General features: G+C 43.9%; 1 protein-coding gene across 1 annotated transcript in view; it reads left to right on the plus strand.

Annotated features, from left to right (window-relative positions):
• The first annotated feature begins 6,066 nt into the window (after positions 1-6,066).
• Positions 6,067-18,711, plus strand: part of LOC117554388 (deoxyribonuclease-1-like) — a 12,876-nt gene continuing 231 nt past the window's right edge. The window contains exons 1-9 of the mRNA XM_034228810.1: positions 6,067-6,203; positions 8,549-8,693; positions 9,131-9,219; positions 9,632-9,754; positions 9,942-10,084; positions 11,703-11,848; positions 12,350-12,504; positions 12,585-12,678; positions 17,524-18,711. The exon at positions 17,524-18,711 is cut by the window's right edge and continues 231 nt beyond it. Of these exons, the coding sequence (XP_034084701.1) occupies positions 8,556-8,693; positions 9,131-9,219; positions 9,632-9,754; positions 9,942-10,084; positions 11,703-11,848; positions 12,350-12,504; positions 12,585-12,678; positions 17,524-17,706 (1,071 nt within the window). The 5' untranslated portion in view covers positions 6,067-6,203; positions 8,549-8,555 and the 3' untranslated portion in view covers positions 17,707-18,711. The remainder of the gene's footprint in view (positions 6,204-8,548; positions 8,694-9,130; positions 9,220-9,631; positions 9,755-9,941; positions 10,085-11,702; positions 11,849-12,349; positions 12,505-12,584; positions 12,679-17,523) is intronic.

Raw genomic sequence — 18,711 nt, forward strand, 5'->3', positions numbered from 1 at the left:
ATCCACGGTTTTGAAAACTTTTGTCACGTAGTGATCGTCTTCTCAATAGAACATCTTTGATAACGGCGTGGTGTTGTTGCAGGAAGTCCCGACGGAGAATACTTTTGCTGTAGTACAGGGGTGCACATAACTGGTACGCAGGTTATGTGCGTAATCTGAAATGCGTACCGTCACTTGTGTCACAAAGCGCATTTGCGTACCGACGTACTTGTGAAGCTTTTCCAGAAGGATCACCGGACGACAGTCGGTCTCCGTGTGCACAGACAGGGCTGCTGTTAACGTCGGTCTGTACAACGGAATTGTGCCAAAACTACGCCAACCGGCTGCGGAGGGAGACTCCCCCCCTTCACTGGAGAACTGCGCTAAAACAGCCGATCACAACGTTCACACTCTGTGGTCACGAAGTACTCCACTAGCCGCCCCCCCCCTCTGTCGACTTTCCTGAAGTGCTCCCCCGTTGATAGAAATCAACACGTAATGAATTAAGACCCCACGGTTTGATGATTGATAGGTGTGTGGGTTGTCTTTCATTTTGACACGCAGAAAAATGTTATAATAAACATAGATACTGTATGTTAAATGGATATATCCGCCTTCTTTCATTTATCTTTCCATTCCCACAACAATATGCATAAATAAATGGCATATTTTGGACATAGTTCGAATGGTGATTAATCATGATTAATTAATTTTTAAGCTGTGATTAATCTGATTAAAAATTGTAATCGTTTGACAGCCCTAGTAAAAACCTTTCTTTTTAATGCAACCTATCCTGAGATCCTTTAACCTGATCATTGCACTTTTAGTTGCAGCCAGTATTTTATCGCTTTTATGAATTGTATTTTTTTTTATTGTGTGTTTTGTTTTTAATTATTATCTGTTGAATGTGGAGCACTTTGAATTGCCTCTGCCACAAATAAACTAACCATTGAACCTTGAACCATTAACAGAAAATGAGATGTTCTGAAAGCTGTTCCAAATAAAATGTATTATTGATTCAGACTCAAACACTAAGTTAAAGTAACACAGTAGGTCTTGTTACAACAAGCTTCATTTTGTTATTGCAGACAATGTACCATGTTCACATGAAGATCACGACTCATTGCTTATCAAGAAACAGGAACTCAAGCTTGAACATGTGCAACAACTCAGACAGGTCCATGCAATGATTTTAAAACAACAAGTAAATACTTGAACTGGATTCTGAAACTGACAGGAAGCCAGATCTGCCAGAACAGGTGTGATCCCTCGCTTGGAGCAGTTGGGGGGTATCTATTTGCTCCCTCTTGGTTCCACACTTAGAAAGCACGGCATCGCATTCCACTGTTATGCTGATGATAGCCAGATTTATGTCCCACTAAAAAAGAAGGAGGGTTACTCAATTAGCCCACTGCTAAAGTGTCTAGAGCAGGGGTTCTCAAACTTTTTTCAATCATGTTCCCCCTTTGAAAAATAATTCAGCCAAGTCCCTGATCAGCGCAGAAACAATTTGTTAGGGACAAACAGCCTATAAAGAGGTAGAGCGCAGCGCTGCACCATCAGTCTGATTTATTACAACAACATGAGAAACACTTAAATGCTACATTTCAAATGTTTACAATCCATCACTAAATTCATGGCAAACCAATTTTAACATCAAGCAATAACTCAGAGACGACATTAGTTGCATTGAACTGATCTTTTTAATAAGTTGTACTCAATGTAGTGAAACATGGGCTTGAGCTTCACTGAGGATCTTCGTCATTCTGATAGGGAGGCTACCTGCAGCTATTACACTTCACCTTTTGAGATATGTGAAACTCTGTTCATATAAAACCCACGCTGCTCAAACTTCCTTACTTTTCCTAAAATTGGTTTATTTATTTATTTGTTCATTTGGGGCGTGGGGAATGAAGAGAAACAAATATATGAGCATTTTATGAGCATGGGATTTTGACCCCTCATATAAACATATGCATAATGCTGCGCTATACTTTGTGGCCACACGCCGTTGCCAAGCAACGCTTATTGTTTAGGTCCTTTGATAAGCAGGCAGTCATATGATTAACTAGAACTAGCTAGATCCGATAGATTTGGACATAAACGCGAGTGAAGTCTTACGGTACGTCCACACAGCAGCTTTTCAAAAATCTTGAAAATCTTGGAGATGGGCGTGTCTGAAAGCTTCGGGATTTTTTGCGAGCAACGCGACCAACAACCAATCACATGAATCTCCCGCCCTCGACATACAAAGCAAAAAATCCCGGGGATTTTATGCGAGCAATATATATATATATATATAAACTCCCCAAACAGGCGAAAACCTACCAGTTTCACCTACTGTCTCTGGCACCTCCCTCCATGCCTGGTTCCTCCGGTTTGTATCCCGGTAAATGGTCTGGTCGTAAAGAACCGGGTGATTTGCTACCGTAATTTCTCGTTTGGAATATGAGGAAATGAACTGCGGTCTGGCTCTCCCTGCTTACACACGGTTTGATTGGCTAGCGCTTCTACTGTCAGATTTGCATAAACGGGATTTGATTGGCTGACGCTTCCAGCTCAGCTTCAAAAGTAGAACATTGCTCAACTTTTGAATCCTGAAAATCCTGGAAATCTTCGCTTCGCTCCCCCACAATGCAGTTCGGCGAAAAGCGAGGCAAAGTGACGTCATCCCCATTCAAAGTCAACGGGCAGAGAAGCGTTGGAAGATTTATTTAAAGCTGCTGTGTGGACGTACCGTAACCGGACACGCGAGAGAGAGTAACTGACAGGAAGCCAGTGAAGATCTGCCAGAGCAGGTGTGATGTCGTCATATCGTCTCTTCCCGGTAAGAGGACGTGCAGCCGCATTTTCGACCAGCTGCAGGCGACGGATCAAACACTTATCAACACCAATATACAGGGAGTTACAATAGTCTAAACGAGACGTTATAAATAGGTGGATTAGCTGTTCAAATCCCTCACTAGGAAGATAGGCCTAACTTCCCCAGAAGCTTGTCAACTGAGCTTATCTGTTTGTCAAATTTAAAACAGTTGTCAAAGATGACTCCAAGATTTCTGACAGAGGGACGGCTGTAGGAGGCTAGGGGGCCGAGTACACTATGAAAGCCATCCAGGAGATACTCAGATATATAATATGGCAGAAACCTTGGAGTAGTTATGGACTTGGGTTTACATTTAAAAAAACACATCAAAGCTTTTTGTCACCTGAAAAACAGACTGAAAACTCTTCTGACCAAACACGACCTGAAAGAACTCATGCCTTTGTTTTTAGCAGACTTGATTACTGTAACAGTGTTTTCACAGGTCTCTGTACAAAATCAATAAAACAACTCCAACTCATCCAGAACGCTGCTGCCAGAGTCCTGACCAGAACTATGAGAGTCGACCACATCACCCCAGTTCTCAAAAACCTGCCCTGGCTTCCTGTCACACAAAGGACACTTCCGAAACGGGATTTGATTGGCTGGCGCTGGCTACTCTGGCATCCCTGGCGGAGACGGACCGCTATGCTACCCACAATTCAGTTCGGTGAAAAAGCGAGGCAACGTGACGTCACCCCATTCAAAGTGAATGGGCAGATTGAAGCTGTCGACGCTGTAGTGTGCGGGCCGTTAGAGTCAGAGCTCCATTCACCGAGGCAGCTTTTAGTTTTTATTCAACCACAAGCTTGGAACAAACTGTGGTCCGCCCAACCCTTGGTTCTTTTAAATCAACGTTAAAAACCTTTCTTTTTAATGCAGCCTATCCTGAGATCCTTTAACCTGATCGTTGCACTTTTAGTTGCAGCCAGTATTTTATCGCTTTTATGAATTGCCTTTTTTTGTGTGCTTGTTTTGTTTTTAATTCATATGTGTTGAATGCCTATGTGAAGCATTTTGAATCGCCTCTGTGTCTTACAATGTGCTGTCCAAATAAACTAACCTTGAACCATTAACAGAAAATGAGATGCTGTTCTGAAAGCTGTTCCAGATCAAATGTATTATTGATTCAGACTCAAATACGAAGTTAAAGTCACACAGTAGGTGTTACGGCCGCTGTCTCCCGGTCCTGTTCATTCTTTTTTGAATGTGTTCTATGTAAATGAGCTGTGTGGTTGCCCTGACGTCATTGGCTACCCATCTCCTGGTCCGCCCCCGAAGATTGTGATTGGAGCACGCCGGGCCCGACGCCCTCCAATCGCAGCGCACAGCCGGCGCACACCTGCTGGAGATGACAAAGTAGGTAACACTAGGTCTTGTTACAACAAGCTTCATTTTGTTATTGCAGACAATGTACCATGTTCACATGAAGATCACGAGTCGTTGCTTATCAAGAAACAGGAATTCAAGCTTGAACATGTGCAACAACTCAGACAGGTCCATGCAATGATTTATAAACAACAAGTACATACTTGAACTGGATCCTGTAACTCAGTGGTTCTCAAACCTTTTTCAATCATGTTCCCCCTTTGAAAAAGAAATTCAGCCAAGTACCCCCTGATCAGCGCAGAAACCATTTGTTAGGGACAAAATACCTATAAAGAGGTAGAGCACAGCGCTGCACCATCAGTCTGATTTATTAAAACAACAACCTTGTAACCAGTGGTGTAGTGGGGATTTTTGTACTGGGGGGACGCTATTTTAAATTAGGTCATCCCAAACAATGCCACACTAGTGCGCACGCGCGCAGTGCACTCACAAAACGGGTCCACAGAAACTACCGGTATGCTTAGTCCTACTTTAGTTACTGTACTGCAAAAAGCAGACAGCGCTGCGCTCAACACACACACAGACTCAAAACCATGGACACACTGGCACATACGTTACATTAACAATGTATAGGCCTAAATTGCATAAGCTACAGTATTGCAACTAAGCAGACAGCGCTGCTTCTCTCTCTCTCCACTTTCAAATTTAAAACTCATAACAAACAAACAAAATTCCCAAAGTTGTCCTGAAATTAAGTTATTAAATAAACAAAACGAAAAATATATATAGCCTACTAATGCAAACATTGAATCTGGACTTGAAATTATTCTGATTAGGCCTAGCCTACATTGCAAATAAGCAGACAGCGCTGATTTTCTCACACACACACACACACACACACACACACACACACACACACACACACACACACGCACACACACCTTGCGTTTTGAAGACTGATAAATCCGAAATGGATGAACAAACTCTGCAGCCCAGTTTACCAGCTTTGCAGTCTATCCACGGGTAGCCTCTTGTTTCCTCCGCCACATCTCCTCCGTCCTTACCTCTGGGAAAGGTGAGCTTGAGCTAGCCAGGGGAACGTTGCTAGCGCAGCTAACGTGCACGTTAGCTAGCATTATCCACGTCTTTAGGCGGCTCTTCTGATTATGTATTATTAGCAGCTTCACTTGTAGCTTCGGTGCTGCTAGCCTCTTTCTTCTTGTGAATTATATTCTTTTTAGAAAAGAAGTCAAGTAAAAAACGTTTGCCCTCCATTATAGAGCTGTTTCGTTAGCGTTCTTGAGGGAAAGAGCTGCCGCAAAATCGGCGGGCGGTAAACTGGCCGTGGGTGACACACCCACAGCTCGCCGCGGGGTCATGAGCGTGATGACGAATCATCATTCTTTAAGGAAATCGTTTTTATTTTTTATTATAATTACTGTGAAATGTATTATGTTTTTGTCATTATTACAACAAATACACACTTGCAACTGATAAGACTGGCAATGATTTTATATTTATTAGACTATTAAAAAAAAGATCATGCTCCAAATAAGTGGGGGTACGGCGTACCCCCGCGTCCAACGCCCACGACACCACTGCCTGTAACTGAGAAACACTTAAATGCTACTGTTTTTTATTATGATGTGTTGAATGTGGAGCACTTTGAATTGCCTCTGTGTCTTAAAATGTGCCGTACAAATAAACTAACCATTAAACCTTGAACCTTTAACAGAAAATGAGATGCTGTTCTGAAAGCTGTTCCAGATCAACTGTATTATTGATTCAGACTCAAACACTAAGTTAAAGTCACACAGTAGGTCTTGTTGCAACAAGCTTCATTTTGTTATTGCAGACAAGAAACAGGAACTCAAGCTTGAACATGTGGAAGTTTCTTATCTGAAAGGGAGGTGGGGAGAGTATACATGCTCTGTGTTAAGGCAGCTGGCTGATTTGGGTTCTTACTGTTGAACTTCGGTCTCTCTGAGAAACCTAACCTTTATTTTGTGAACTCTGCTCATCTCCTAGGAGTAAGGTAAGAATACCCTTAACTCAGAAAAGCCTTGCAGAAGTTGTATATTGTGTTTAAAATGGACATGAAAGTGAAAACACCCTAAGGTTAAAGCTGTACTTTCATTAGGACATATCTTAGTTTTTGATATTAGCTTGGTTTTCTTTGATGTTCTGTTATATGCAGGGTGTAGGGATACTTTCAGAAGTACCGGAGCGCACCTATGATTTTGAAGCTTATGTAACTTCTGTCCAGAGGTGGGAGAAGTACTCAGATCTTATACTTAAGTAAAAGTAAAAGTACCAGAGAGTATGCAAACTCTGTTACAGTAAAAGTCCTGCATTAAAGTTACTCAAGTTAAAGTAGAAAAGTATTAGCATCAACATATAAATAAATATAAACAGTCCAGACAGAATGGGCAAAGCGTGGTCAGTCAATAAGATAAACTAATGAATACATGTGTGTATTCAGTACCTGCTGTCCACAGCTAACAGTATGAGAACGCTCCTTCACTGAATGAACTCACGACAGCTTTTTTATAGAAATTATAGTAATAATAATAATAAATTATATTTATATAGCATATACCCATGCAGTGGTGGGGCTCAAGTCAGTATTTGCAATGTAATTACATACACGCTCCCCTTGACAGTGAAACGACACGCGTGAGGTTTAGATTATTTCCCTGTCTCAATCCAAATGGAACTGTATGAAATAAAAAGGCACATTTGTCTTGTAGTAAATAAAAAGGGCGACCTGGAGCCAATCCTGCAACTTCCCCACAGGTGAAAGAGTTGACATGCTGAAAACCCAACCCCTGCAGGGGGGTCCGGGGGGATACTCCCCCTGGAGATTTTTTGAAATACTAACATAAAATACACATTCTGGTACTCTCTTGAGAAGAAAAAGAAATAAATCTATTACTACATATTTTTTAAAAATGAATGCCATTTTAGTTTTGTGTTACTTTGTTCTGAAAGCTGAACCTGCTGCTCCTCACAGAGAGAACAGGGAAGAGGCTGTGAATGACTTTACATTGTGGATAAGGGTGGATAGCCCCCATTGTTCTGTGTGTCAAAATGAAAGACAGCCCACACACCTATCAATCATCAAACCGTGGGGTCTCATTTCATTACGTGTTGATTTCTATCAACACGTAATGTTGTATCGATGTATGGAGATATAGGCTACTACAGCAAAAGTATTCTCCGTGGGGACTTCCTGCAACAACACCACGCCGTTATCTTGATTCTGATTGGCCAGAAGACATTATCAAAGATGTTCTATTGAGAAGATACGTCAAAACAGTTTTCAAAACCGTTTCTAGTCTTCGGTATTCTTGTTTTTGGCGTGAGAATAGTTTGGGCAGCGTGAGAGCGTGAGATTGAGAGTGAAAGTGTGTGTCACACGCCAGATGCGTGAGAGTTGGCAACCCTGGGTTTTTACAACTTGACGGATTTGGGGCTCGAGGGAAAGGGTGGGGTCAAATATAACGCCACGGTTGCGTGCCTGTGTGGAGGGGGAAACAGGGATGCATAGTATCTTGCTGATGTTAAATCTGTCTGTCTTTGTGTAGAAGTGCATTGTGTCTAAATACAACAGGTGAAATCAACAATGAAGACACACGTTAAGAACAAATGTAATCATGCAGGTACTGAAGATCAGCTGTAAATAAGACAGACTATTGTAAGTGCTGCAGAGACATTAGAAAGACAGTAATGTCGCATCACTTTAGAGTTCATGGGGAACTCACCTGGAGGAAAGCATGAATGCTGTGGTGGCGTTTTAATCCGTGTCTACATGTAATAGCCCTCTCTGTCGGGTTGTGGGTTTTGACGCATCTCTCTTTGTTTCCAAAGAAATGTAGCGGAGGTCGTTGTTGAATCAGAGGAGCTTTATTCATTGGTCCAGACGGCATAGAAACAGGAAGACACATTTCCTCGCTTCAGAGTAACACTTTACCGCCTTAAATTAATATATTTTAAACCATAGTGTGACTCACAAAAATAAATGATTAAGAGTTGAATCCTTATATTATTGTTAAGCCTAACATTCAGACCATAGTAATGAAATGAAAATGGCTCTAACAAATACTTTCAGATGTAAAAAGCAGGTGGATAAATGTCGTGGAGGAAATAGAACAATACTGGCTTTTGGATGTAGTGGGGTAGAAATGTACTTCAGGACATTGCCTGAGTAAATGCTCCAACAGCGGGAAAAGACTGCGTTCAGGATCAGGTGGATCACAGTAGGCTATAACTATTAGGCTACATGCTAACTGTCCATCTGTCCTACAGTCAAGATTTAGATTTATAACTGCTTCAACAGTGATTATAAGTATTTCTAACTATATGCCTCTGACCTGTTAGTCCCAGGATGCGTCTGCTTTGTGCTCTGGGTCTCTTCTTGGCCCTGCTGCATGTGACCTCCTGTCTGCGGATTGGAGCCTTCAACATCCAACAATTTGGGGACAAGAAATCAAGAAATAAGGATGTCATGGATACCATCAAAGAGGTCTGAAACTGAATTTGGAATTGAATATGAGTTTGTCTTGTTGTCTTGACTGTATCTTGGCAAGTAATGACGGAAAATACTGACCTAATATCTCAACATACTAATTTAGTAAACTAAAACACCAATTACATTTTTAAAAAGTGATTTGTTTTGCCCATGTTTCTAACACTAATGACTTAAAGGTCATATTTGTTGACATATGTTTTACAGCTCTTTTAGTTAGTAGAACTGTCTATGAACGTTAATGTGTAGAATTAGTAGTCTTCCCCTAACCTAGAACAACAATTAACACCAATTGATTAATTAAACTGACAGGAAAAAAAATAGGTTTTGCTGGTACAGCACTTTGTTTTAACAACATCATCTTCTAAAGTTGCCCATTCATTAAATATGACGTCACTGCTTCAATAACTTCAATCTGATTGTTTTTTCTTCAGATTGTCCTTCGCTATGACATCATTCTGATCCAGGAGGTCCTCGACCCAGATGGGAAAGTAACCAAAAGACTCATGGATCTTGTTAACAAGTAAGACTTATGAAGAGCAGACACAGTATTCTAACACACAGACGCGCAGACTGTGAGGGCTGCTTCATTCATCTAAATGTTATCTTGACTGCTGCAATATCCAAATCTCAGCAATCAGTCATTTGGCAAAACACGTGAAAATATCTGAATGAAGTGTTGTGGAGAAGTCCTGGCCTACAAAAAGTATTCTATAGACCTAATACAGACACACTTCATACTATAATCAATTCATATATTTCCTTTGTGTGTGTGTGTGTGTGTGTGTGTGTGTGTGTGTGTGTGTGTGTGTGTGTGTGTGTGTGTGTGTGTGTGTGTGTGTGTGTGTGTGTGTGTGTGTGTGTGTGTGTGTGTGTGTGTGTGTGTGTGTGTGTGTGTGTGTGTGTGTGTGTGTGTGTGTGTGTGTGTGTGTTAGTGTGTGTGTTAGTGTGTCTGTGTTTACTGTGTGTCTCCCCAGCGGTTCTCCTCAGTTCGCATACATCTCCAGTGAGCCCCTGGGTCCCGGCAGCTATAAGGAGAGATACCTCTTCCTCTACAGGTAAAACACAAAAGGGCAAAAACAAAACACCAAGAGTCAAATTATCTTTTGTATGGTTTGCTTTCAAACATCAGTGAGCAGAAACAAAAAATAAAATATGTGTTTGAAAAAGAGTGTTTAAAGCATAGAAAATGCTCCAGGAGTTTGGAAACGTCTTCAAAATAAGAATTCCATCCTTCCCCTGCAGGGTTCAGACGGTGTCCGTGAAAGGCAGCTTCCAATACTTCCCATACAGATACTTCTTCAAACTAGCCCACTCCCAGCGTTGGAGTGAGATCCAGGTCTTCGAAAGACCGCCCTTCGTCGTCAAGTTTTCCTCCACACAGACCGGTATTAGAGGAGAGACTCTGTTCTTTCACTGGAAATGTAGATTATCTCAACTATTCTAGAGAACTAAGCACCAGACTTGTGTGAGAGGAGATCCTGAATTTTGTATTACCGGTTGAATACAATTAAGTAGATGTCGTCCACACGGTTAAGAAACGGAGCCCGAAAACGAAAACGGACCGAAAGTCGGTTTCAAAAAAGTCTTCCATCCACACGGAATCGGCTCAACATTACATTACATTACATCACATTGCATTTAGCTGACGCTTTTATCCAAAGCGACTTACAATAAGTGCGTTCGACCAACAAAATACAAACTTGAAGAAAACATAATCATATAAGTACATCAGGTTTCATAGAGCAAAAACATTTCAAGTGCTACTCAACTGGCTTTAGATAAGCCAGCCCTTTATTAGTATATAAGTGCTTTGTTAATAGTTCTATCGCTCGAAGTGGAGTCGAAAGAGATGAGTTTTCAGTCTGGAAGGTGTGCAAGCTATCTGCTGTCCTGATGTCAATGGGGAGCTCATTCCACCATCTTGGAGCCAGGATAACAAACCCACGTGTTTTTGCTGATGGGAACTTGGGTCCCCTTCGCAGCGAGGGTGCAGCGAGCCGTTTGGCTGATGCAGAGCGTAGTGCACGCGCTGGGGTGTACGGTTTAACCATGTCCTGGATGTAGGAAGGTTCAGATCCATTCGCAGCATGGTACGCAAGTACCAGTGTCTTGAAGTGGATTCTAGCAGTTACCGGAAGCCAGTGAAGGGAGCGGAGGAGCGGAGTGGTGTGGGAACATTTAGGAAGATTGAAGACCAGACGAGACGCTGCATTCTGGATGAGCTGCAGAGGTCGGATGGCACATGCAGGTAGACCAGCCAGGAGGGAGTTGCAGTAGTCTAGGCGTGAGATAACGAGAGCCTGGACCAGAACCTGCGTCGCTTTCTGGGTCAGCTGGGGACGCATCCTCAATAAATATGTCCGTCTAAACGAAACCGCTCGACCCGCTGGAGACGCTGTAGTACATATGCAGGGCCTGTAAGTGGCGCTGTACTCAAAATACACCAAAAGCAGCGAATAAGACCCCCCGAGCATGATTGCCATGGTTGCCTGGTTGCCCTTCTGGTTATTCCCTGCGGTGGATTTAGCAACATGTAGTTCATGTAGTTCTCCATGTCCACTTGTTGCTGATGGTTGTGGTGGAGGAGCTGTAGATTTTGCACTAACATCTGTATCATGGTCAGTAGCGTCTCGAGCACGAACGCAACCCTGAGATCCGCCATTGTTGTTGTTGGCGAAACTCATCAGCAATGACGCAGGAGAGGTGGGGAGAGGCGGGGCTATGGCGTCATCGTTATCAGTATAGGGCGTACACACGGAGCCGCAAGCGTTTCTTCTCCAGACTTACCCACTTTGGGAGCCGTTATCAAAGTGTATTGTTTTCGGGCTCCGAAGCCGAGGCTCCGTTTCGGCTTCGTGTGGACGAACCATCTATACGATAAAGAACTTTAGTGGATACAACTGATATCGTCTCCGTGTGGACGGGGCCTTACTTACTTTAGTGGTATTTCTTCTGTTTTCATTGTCTCTCTTCATTCACTCCTCTCTCTCTCCTGGTCTCCAGATGTGGAGGAATTTGTTCTGATCCCCATTCACACCTCTCCAAGAACTGCTGCAGAAGCTGCTCGACAATATAAGAAGTCCACTGTAGGAGAACTGCAGTCTCTTGTTAACGTGGTGAACGAGGCCAAAAGCCTTTGGCATAACAATGTAAAACTCTACACCGTAGACACACCAAACTGTTCTTTAGCTGAACTGTTAGTAAAAGTAGTAAAACACATATTACTATGGAAGCCCATATCTGCCAATGTGATAAAAACACAAGAAAATATCCCGTAAGTCATTTTAAATAAATTGTCAAACCAAATGTAAAAAAATACTACACAATGAGAAACGTTCTCAAAAATCACATGGTATCAAAAACATTTAAAAGGCATAATTGTAAGATACTGATTCATTATTTGGCAAACATTTATAATTATAACAACTTAAAGAATCTTTTGTATTCACAACATTAGCAGAAGTGGGCTTCCATACAGGTAGCGGGAGTAGTACAGACGCTTATGTGTAAAATGAGTGGATTTCCCCGACAAAGAGCAACATTTAGATAGGGGGCGTTTACATTTGTGTTTTTTAGATTTCCCATTACCATGACATTATTCTGATCTAGTTCTACAAGAATTAGTTTGAGCTATTTCCCTCTGCCTACAGAACATCATGGTGCTCGGAGACTTCAACGCGGCCGGCACGTATGTAAGAAGGGATGACTTCCGGAATATCCCCCTCTTCACCGACAACAACTTCCACTGGCTGATCGATCACGATGTTCAAACTGCAGTGTCGGGGTCTCAAAAGGCTTACGACAGGTGGACACACACAGATAATCATAAAGAAACTTGCATGCACACACACACTCTTAATCACGCCTCTCTTCCTGTTCCTGCAGAATTGTAGTCACCACTGAAATGAACAATGGAGTTGTGCCATGCAGCGCTGACGTCTTTAACTTCAAGAATAAATATGGTCTTACCCCGGTTCAGGTAACAACAACTTCCAAGTACCCCACTAGGTTTATTGCAGTGTCATTGTACTTAAATGTCTGAAGGTGTGGTGGTGGTCAAGAGCAGTTTGCCTCGTTCGCATGTGTCCGTGGCGAGGGATCAAACGGCGGTCTCTCCAGCTCACTGTCACTGGGTGACAAATATCAATGCCTTCTCAGTGAGTTTCCCAGCTTGACGCAGCCCACCTTTTCCGTCACCACTACCAAACACGGGGTCGAGCACCACATTGACACTAGAGGCCCCCCAGTCTATGCTAGGGCCCGACGGCTAAACCCTGACATGCTGGCGGTCGCCAAGTTCCACCCGCAAGGTGGGCCCCACCCTCGGACTCCCTTCCAGTATAAATAGGAAGGAGGCCCGACAATCTGCTCCCATAGAAAATAACTTTTCTTCAGCTATTCGTAGAGCCAGTGGGGCCCAGCACTTAGAGGGCTGCGCCAATACTCATAGAAGCTGGGGTTACAGTAGGTAACTTCAGTTCTATTTCGTATATGGCTTCGCCCTCTAAGGCTATCGCTATTGGGTTAAGGGCGAAGCATGATGTAGTCTGCGCCCCACTGGGTCCGCCCGGCACTAGAAGCACAGACACACCTGCTCAGATAATAACCCATGCCTATTGCGCCATGCGTAATGGCGCATCACCGTCCCTGGAATATAGCATAACATGAATATTTTCCATGAGGGGACGAAGGCTGGGAACAATACATACCGGCCACTGGGAGAAAGTAGAGACGAAGGTCACACTTTGCCCAGTGACAAAAAGAGGGGGAACAGCATCTCTCAGCGTGCAGACAGGCAGGAGAGCGCCCAGCTGGATCCCTGACGTCACTCACTCTGACAGGACACCCAGTCCAGGGTGTGTCAGAGAGGAAAGGGAGACATCCCTCAAATACAATTGAATAAATGAACAGGGGGAAGACCAGGATGCAGCAGTGAAAATGTCTTCCACTGACATTCCTCCGTGCAATGCCGTGGAGGAGGACATTCCTCTGGTGGAGTGCGCACTGATGTTCTCCGGGGGCTCCACCCCAGAGGTGACACAGCCTCACACAGCCAGTGTGACAGCCGTTGTGCAGACAGAGGCTGCCCGAATGAGCGCTCTCTATAGTGCACAAACAGGCGCTGGGAACGGCGCCGGGTTAGGGCGTAAAACAGCTGAACTGCCATCTCCTTGGATCCGGAGGCATGACGGAGCCACAGAGAGAGCAGACAAATCACTCACCCTTTTCTCTGATAGAGCCAAAAGCAGTACTACTTTGGCTGATAACAGTTTAAGGGGAACCTGATCAGGTTCAAATGGGGCTTTGCTTTAGTGCGCGTAACACCAAAGCCAAATCCCACTGAGGCGCCAGTGTGCGTGACACAGGTCTGAGTCTCCATACTCCTCGCATAAAACGGCTGGGTGGCTTCTGATCGCTCCCTCCACCTGAGAGAGAGCGTCCCTGCGCCACGGAATTTCCTACGGTCTGCCTGACAGCGTACGCTGTAGGCATGGAAACCAGGACGCTCCCGCGCACTCCGGGGCTATCAGGACCGCTGATAGCCGCTTCTCCCGCACTCGGTCCGGGAACCGAGGGGTCAGCGGAACTGGTGGGAAAACCGTATAACAGCACCCTGGGCCACGGCCGATGTGCAAACGCGTCTACCCCCCAGAAGGGGGTGATCCTGCGCTCTGCGTGCCCCTCTGTTCAATTCGCCGGGAATATACATTGCTCTGATGGAGAGCAATGTGTGTGTGCGCCCAGAACAGCAGCCTCCTGTGGGGGAGACCCAGGGGGATCACCACGCGACCAGCTGATGTCATGCTGAGCAGCTGTAGCACGGAGAGGGCTGTCACCACGCTGCGGGATGTGACACGCCGGAGGAGAGCTGTCAGTTTCTCCAGCTGTCAGAGAACCGCGAGAGCCGCGAGAGCCGAGCACTCATGCTGGCTGAGTTTAATTCCACTCCCAGATAAATGATTGTCTGGGAGGGAAGAGGACAGATCTTCTTCCAATGTATGAAAAAACACAGGCTTGACAGATGCGATACGTCTGTAAGCAACTTCCTCCCTGGAGCGAGCCCGCAAATAGCAGGTCGTCCAGATAAAACCACACTCTCATCTCTCCTCTGTGTAGTGGCTTCAGCCGCCTCTACACACTTTGAAAAAGTGCGAGGAGCCAGGAAATATCTGAACGGCAGACGATTGTCTGGTCTGATATTCCCTGAAATGAGAAACACAGGAATTTCCTGTGTTTCGGGATGATGGGTGGAAGTATGCATCCTTCAGGTGGAAGTGGACCAGTCGTCCTGGTGAACACATTCCAGCACCTGTTTGATCGTCAGCATGTGGAATACTGACAGATCGAGGATGTCTCATTGCCCCAGTCTTTTTCGAGATTAGAAAAATAACGGGAGTAAAAACCCCTGATTTTTCTCCCTTTGAGGAAACCTGGAAATATCCTCTTTCAACAGGAGTTCCAGCGGCTCGGATTGGAGCGCAAGACATAGCTTCTGGGAGGACAGGAGTGTTTCCTGTATCCCATTGAACTGTGGGGGGGGGGGGAGAGGCGAACTGCAGGGTGTACCCTCTGCTGATCAGCCTGCTCATCATCTGTCCATCAGACACACGTGCTGCCACTCTGAGAAACACTCTGAGAGCGGACATGCTCGTGATGTGCTGTGACGTGCTGTGACGAGCCACGTCAGAGCCTTCGCCGCCGCTGCCCGTGAGGAAACCCAAGGTGGGTGTAGGAGCCAATTAACACTGGGTATACAGTAAAGGTAGGAACCTATGTTTGTTGGTTCGAGGTTCCGCCGGAAGGCCATACCGTTTTTGACCACACACGGATGACACACGGAGAACACACACACACGGACGACACACGGAGAATACACACACACGGACGACACACACAAACACGGGATTACAAACAAGCAAAAGGTATTGTGTAAACCGTAAATATCGTGAAGGGAATTAAATGGACTGTTTCGAACTGGAAACTTTGTTTCTGACCTTTATTCGGCAGCAAACTTTGTGAGCGTCAATTACAAACAAAGCGGATCCTCAGAGGCTTAAAGTGTTGGCTTAGCCTCAACAGTGGGCCTGGACCGAAAGGGCTGCGGGGGGCCTCCACATGCTGCGTCTCACTCTGGCTCTCATCATGCAGCGCGTACACGCTCAGGGGATGAGTGGAGGCGTGTGCAGTGCTGTCCACACGAGGCGTTAGAACGGCGCTCGTGGGCTCATTATGACCGTGTGTAGGAGGTCAGAGGAATGCCTATTAACTATTAAATCAATCAACTATTTCAGAACATTGAGGCTATACATTTTGTTGTTTATACCTTTTAAAACATTTTCTTCTAAATATTAAGCTTCTTCACTATTTTTCCTACTCTTCCAGTTTAACATTTCACTTTTCTGCATTTCTCCGCCAGGTTCAGCAGCACACTTAATTCAACTAATAACATATTCAGCTTTTTAAACTCTTTTATCTACACCTTGCGCCAAATGCTACTCCTTCCACATACTTTCAGCTGGAGACTTCATTCCAACTTTAAAATGATCACAAGACATTCAGCTATAAAACTTGTTCTTCAGATTTTTCATATCTTTTACAATTTTTGAGATATTTAACTTAGTTTGGAGCTTGGTAAAGAGGCCTTCTTCAGATTTTAACACGAGTGCCACAGTGACGTGTCCTAAAACCCGGAAGTAAACTCCTTCCGGTTCCCTCGATATTTCTCCATAGGATTTTGGAAAATAGCTCAATGTAAGAGACGGATCACGTTTTGTTCAGCCGGATAATATCCACATGTCTACCCTACTTTTATAATTTTCGAATCATAAATCTAATCGATGGATTTATGATGGATAGATTACACTACACTCCTTGGACATAATTTTTCATGAAAAACGTAGGAAAACCTCTCCTACGTTGAAAAATAAAAGAAATTAAGCGAACATTTTTAACAAAATGCCTCTTGAGGGCATGAAGTGACACTTTCAACATGTCTCCATTAAGGCCCATTGTAATTTCAGCATGATCTTTTCCTCAGAGCAGCATACCTTTAGTTAATCTGCCAAAAAGGCCACATTATTGACCCGAAAGTACACACAAATTCTGCAACAAATGTACACAGAATTCACACGCATTTTCAGCAGGAAATGCATTTTCTAGTTAGCTATTAGCTTCCTTTCCACCTTGTGCAAAGAAACCAGCTGTTATATGTTTAACTGAGCTATGTGTAGAGGAAACTTCTGTGTAGCTATGCAGTGGGGAGTCACCGACTCAGGAAGGAGACACGGTAGGAGCAGTAGCTTTGATGTCAAACACTGATGGTTTATTTGGAGTTACGGCCGGAGGATTCACATCACAAGTCCAAGAGCCAGAGGTTCTGACTTCACGGTAGAGTTGCCACGTCAATTCTGGAGAGCCTCTCTCTTGCCAGCCCATTTAACTGGTTCCACAGAGAGTCATCAACATGTTTTGATAAGATAGCTTTAGATAGTTTGGGCACACTAAGTTACCAGCTTCCGCCACTTATGGCCTTGGATATGTCATGCCCTGGAGTCCTCAGACAACAGAGAAGGAAGTGTCCCAGTGTACCCACAATACAGACCATCTGTGACCCAGTATTGACCGGTCACAGAATGGGAACAATAACATTATTGGCTGAAACAGCCTGTGTCCTTAAAGGAGGTAAACAGACATCAAGGTTTGTCCTGGGTGTCACATCTTGGCGTCTATGATAATGATTTCCATAACACTATGTATGTATCAATTAACAAATTGGTCCACAAGGGGAAACTTTCTAAAGTGTTTTTTTTGTCTATTCTCTCAGACGCGTGCCGTCAGTGACCATTTCCCTGTGGAGGTGGAGCTACGGAACAAAGGAACCACTACACAGACCCCCACTACACAGACCCCCAGACGGAAGCAGACCTACCAAGAGAGGTTTCTCTATATTTTGTATGGTTTGAATGCTGTGAGGGGAGCTAACCGCTGTCAACAGTGGCAGCGCTAGCGTATTTCTGTATGGTAGGGCTAACCCATACAGTGGTGGGGCTCAAGTCAGTATTTGCAATGTAATTACATACACGCTATATCGCCCCCCTTGACAGTGAAACGCCACGCGTGAGGTTTAGATTATTTCCCTGTCTCAATCAAAATGTAACTGTATGAAATAAAATGGCACATTTGTCTTGTAGTAAATAAAAAGGGATCACTGTGAACGTGACCAATGGGGATACTGAATGGTGGTTCCGACTGATCTCATCAGTAAGGCATGACGCAGACCCAACGTTTCGTTGCTCTGATTGGCTGTAGGTCTGACTCTATTCAAATTGCATTCGGAGGCATTTTGATCTGACCGCGGCTGCGCTGATATCATAACGCCAGAGAATTTCCACACCTTTAGTGTATAAAACTCCCCCACTACTTAGACTATTCCTTGCACCCCTCGAGCATAACCCCGAATGGTCTCAACCATATTGCATCAGAAACGTGCACTTGTTGTAACAGCAGGATCAGTTTGTGTGTTGTGGACACGACCCGTATATTTTCGCAATCCGTGTTCTCAACATTTTGCTTATTATTTAATTTAATTTGCTTACTTTAACATCATTTTTCATGGTGGGTCTAAGCCATTTCTTGGTATGGCTGTAGCCTACCCCAGCCATACCCTGGCGCCGCCACTGGCTGTCAAGGACTGTAATGACCGTTGCTAAGGAGGATCAAGAAAGAGAGAGGAAAAGAGGTTTAAAAAAAAAAAAAAATCTTAATAATGAAAATCTTTCCACAAAAATCATGTTTTGCAAATTATTTGGCGGCAAATATTGAATTTACATTTACACCCTTTAATATTGTATTTGGGCTTTTAGATGAAGACACAAGACGCACAGTTAATAAATACAACTATTCTTCTGGTTAAAATACATATTTTTAAAAGTCAATCAAGGAGTAATCTTAATTTTAGGTGTTTGAAGAGTAGATTTAAAAATACAATTTCTTTTGGAAAAAATGATTGCCA

The sequence above is a fragment of the Gymnodraco acuticeps genome, unplaced genomic scaffold, assembly GCF_902827175.1.
Source record: "Gymnodraco acuticeps unplaced genomic scaffold, fGymAcu1.1, whole genome shotgun sequence".
Taxonomy (NCBI): Eukaryota; Metazoa; Chordata; class Actinopteri; order Perciformes; family Bathydraconidae; genus Gymnodraco; species Gymnodraco acuticeps.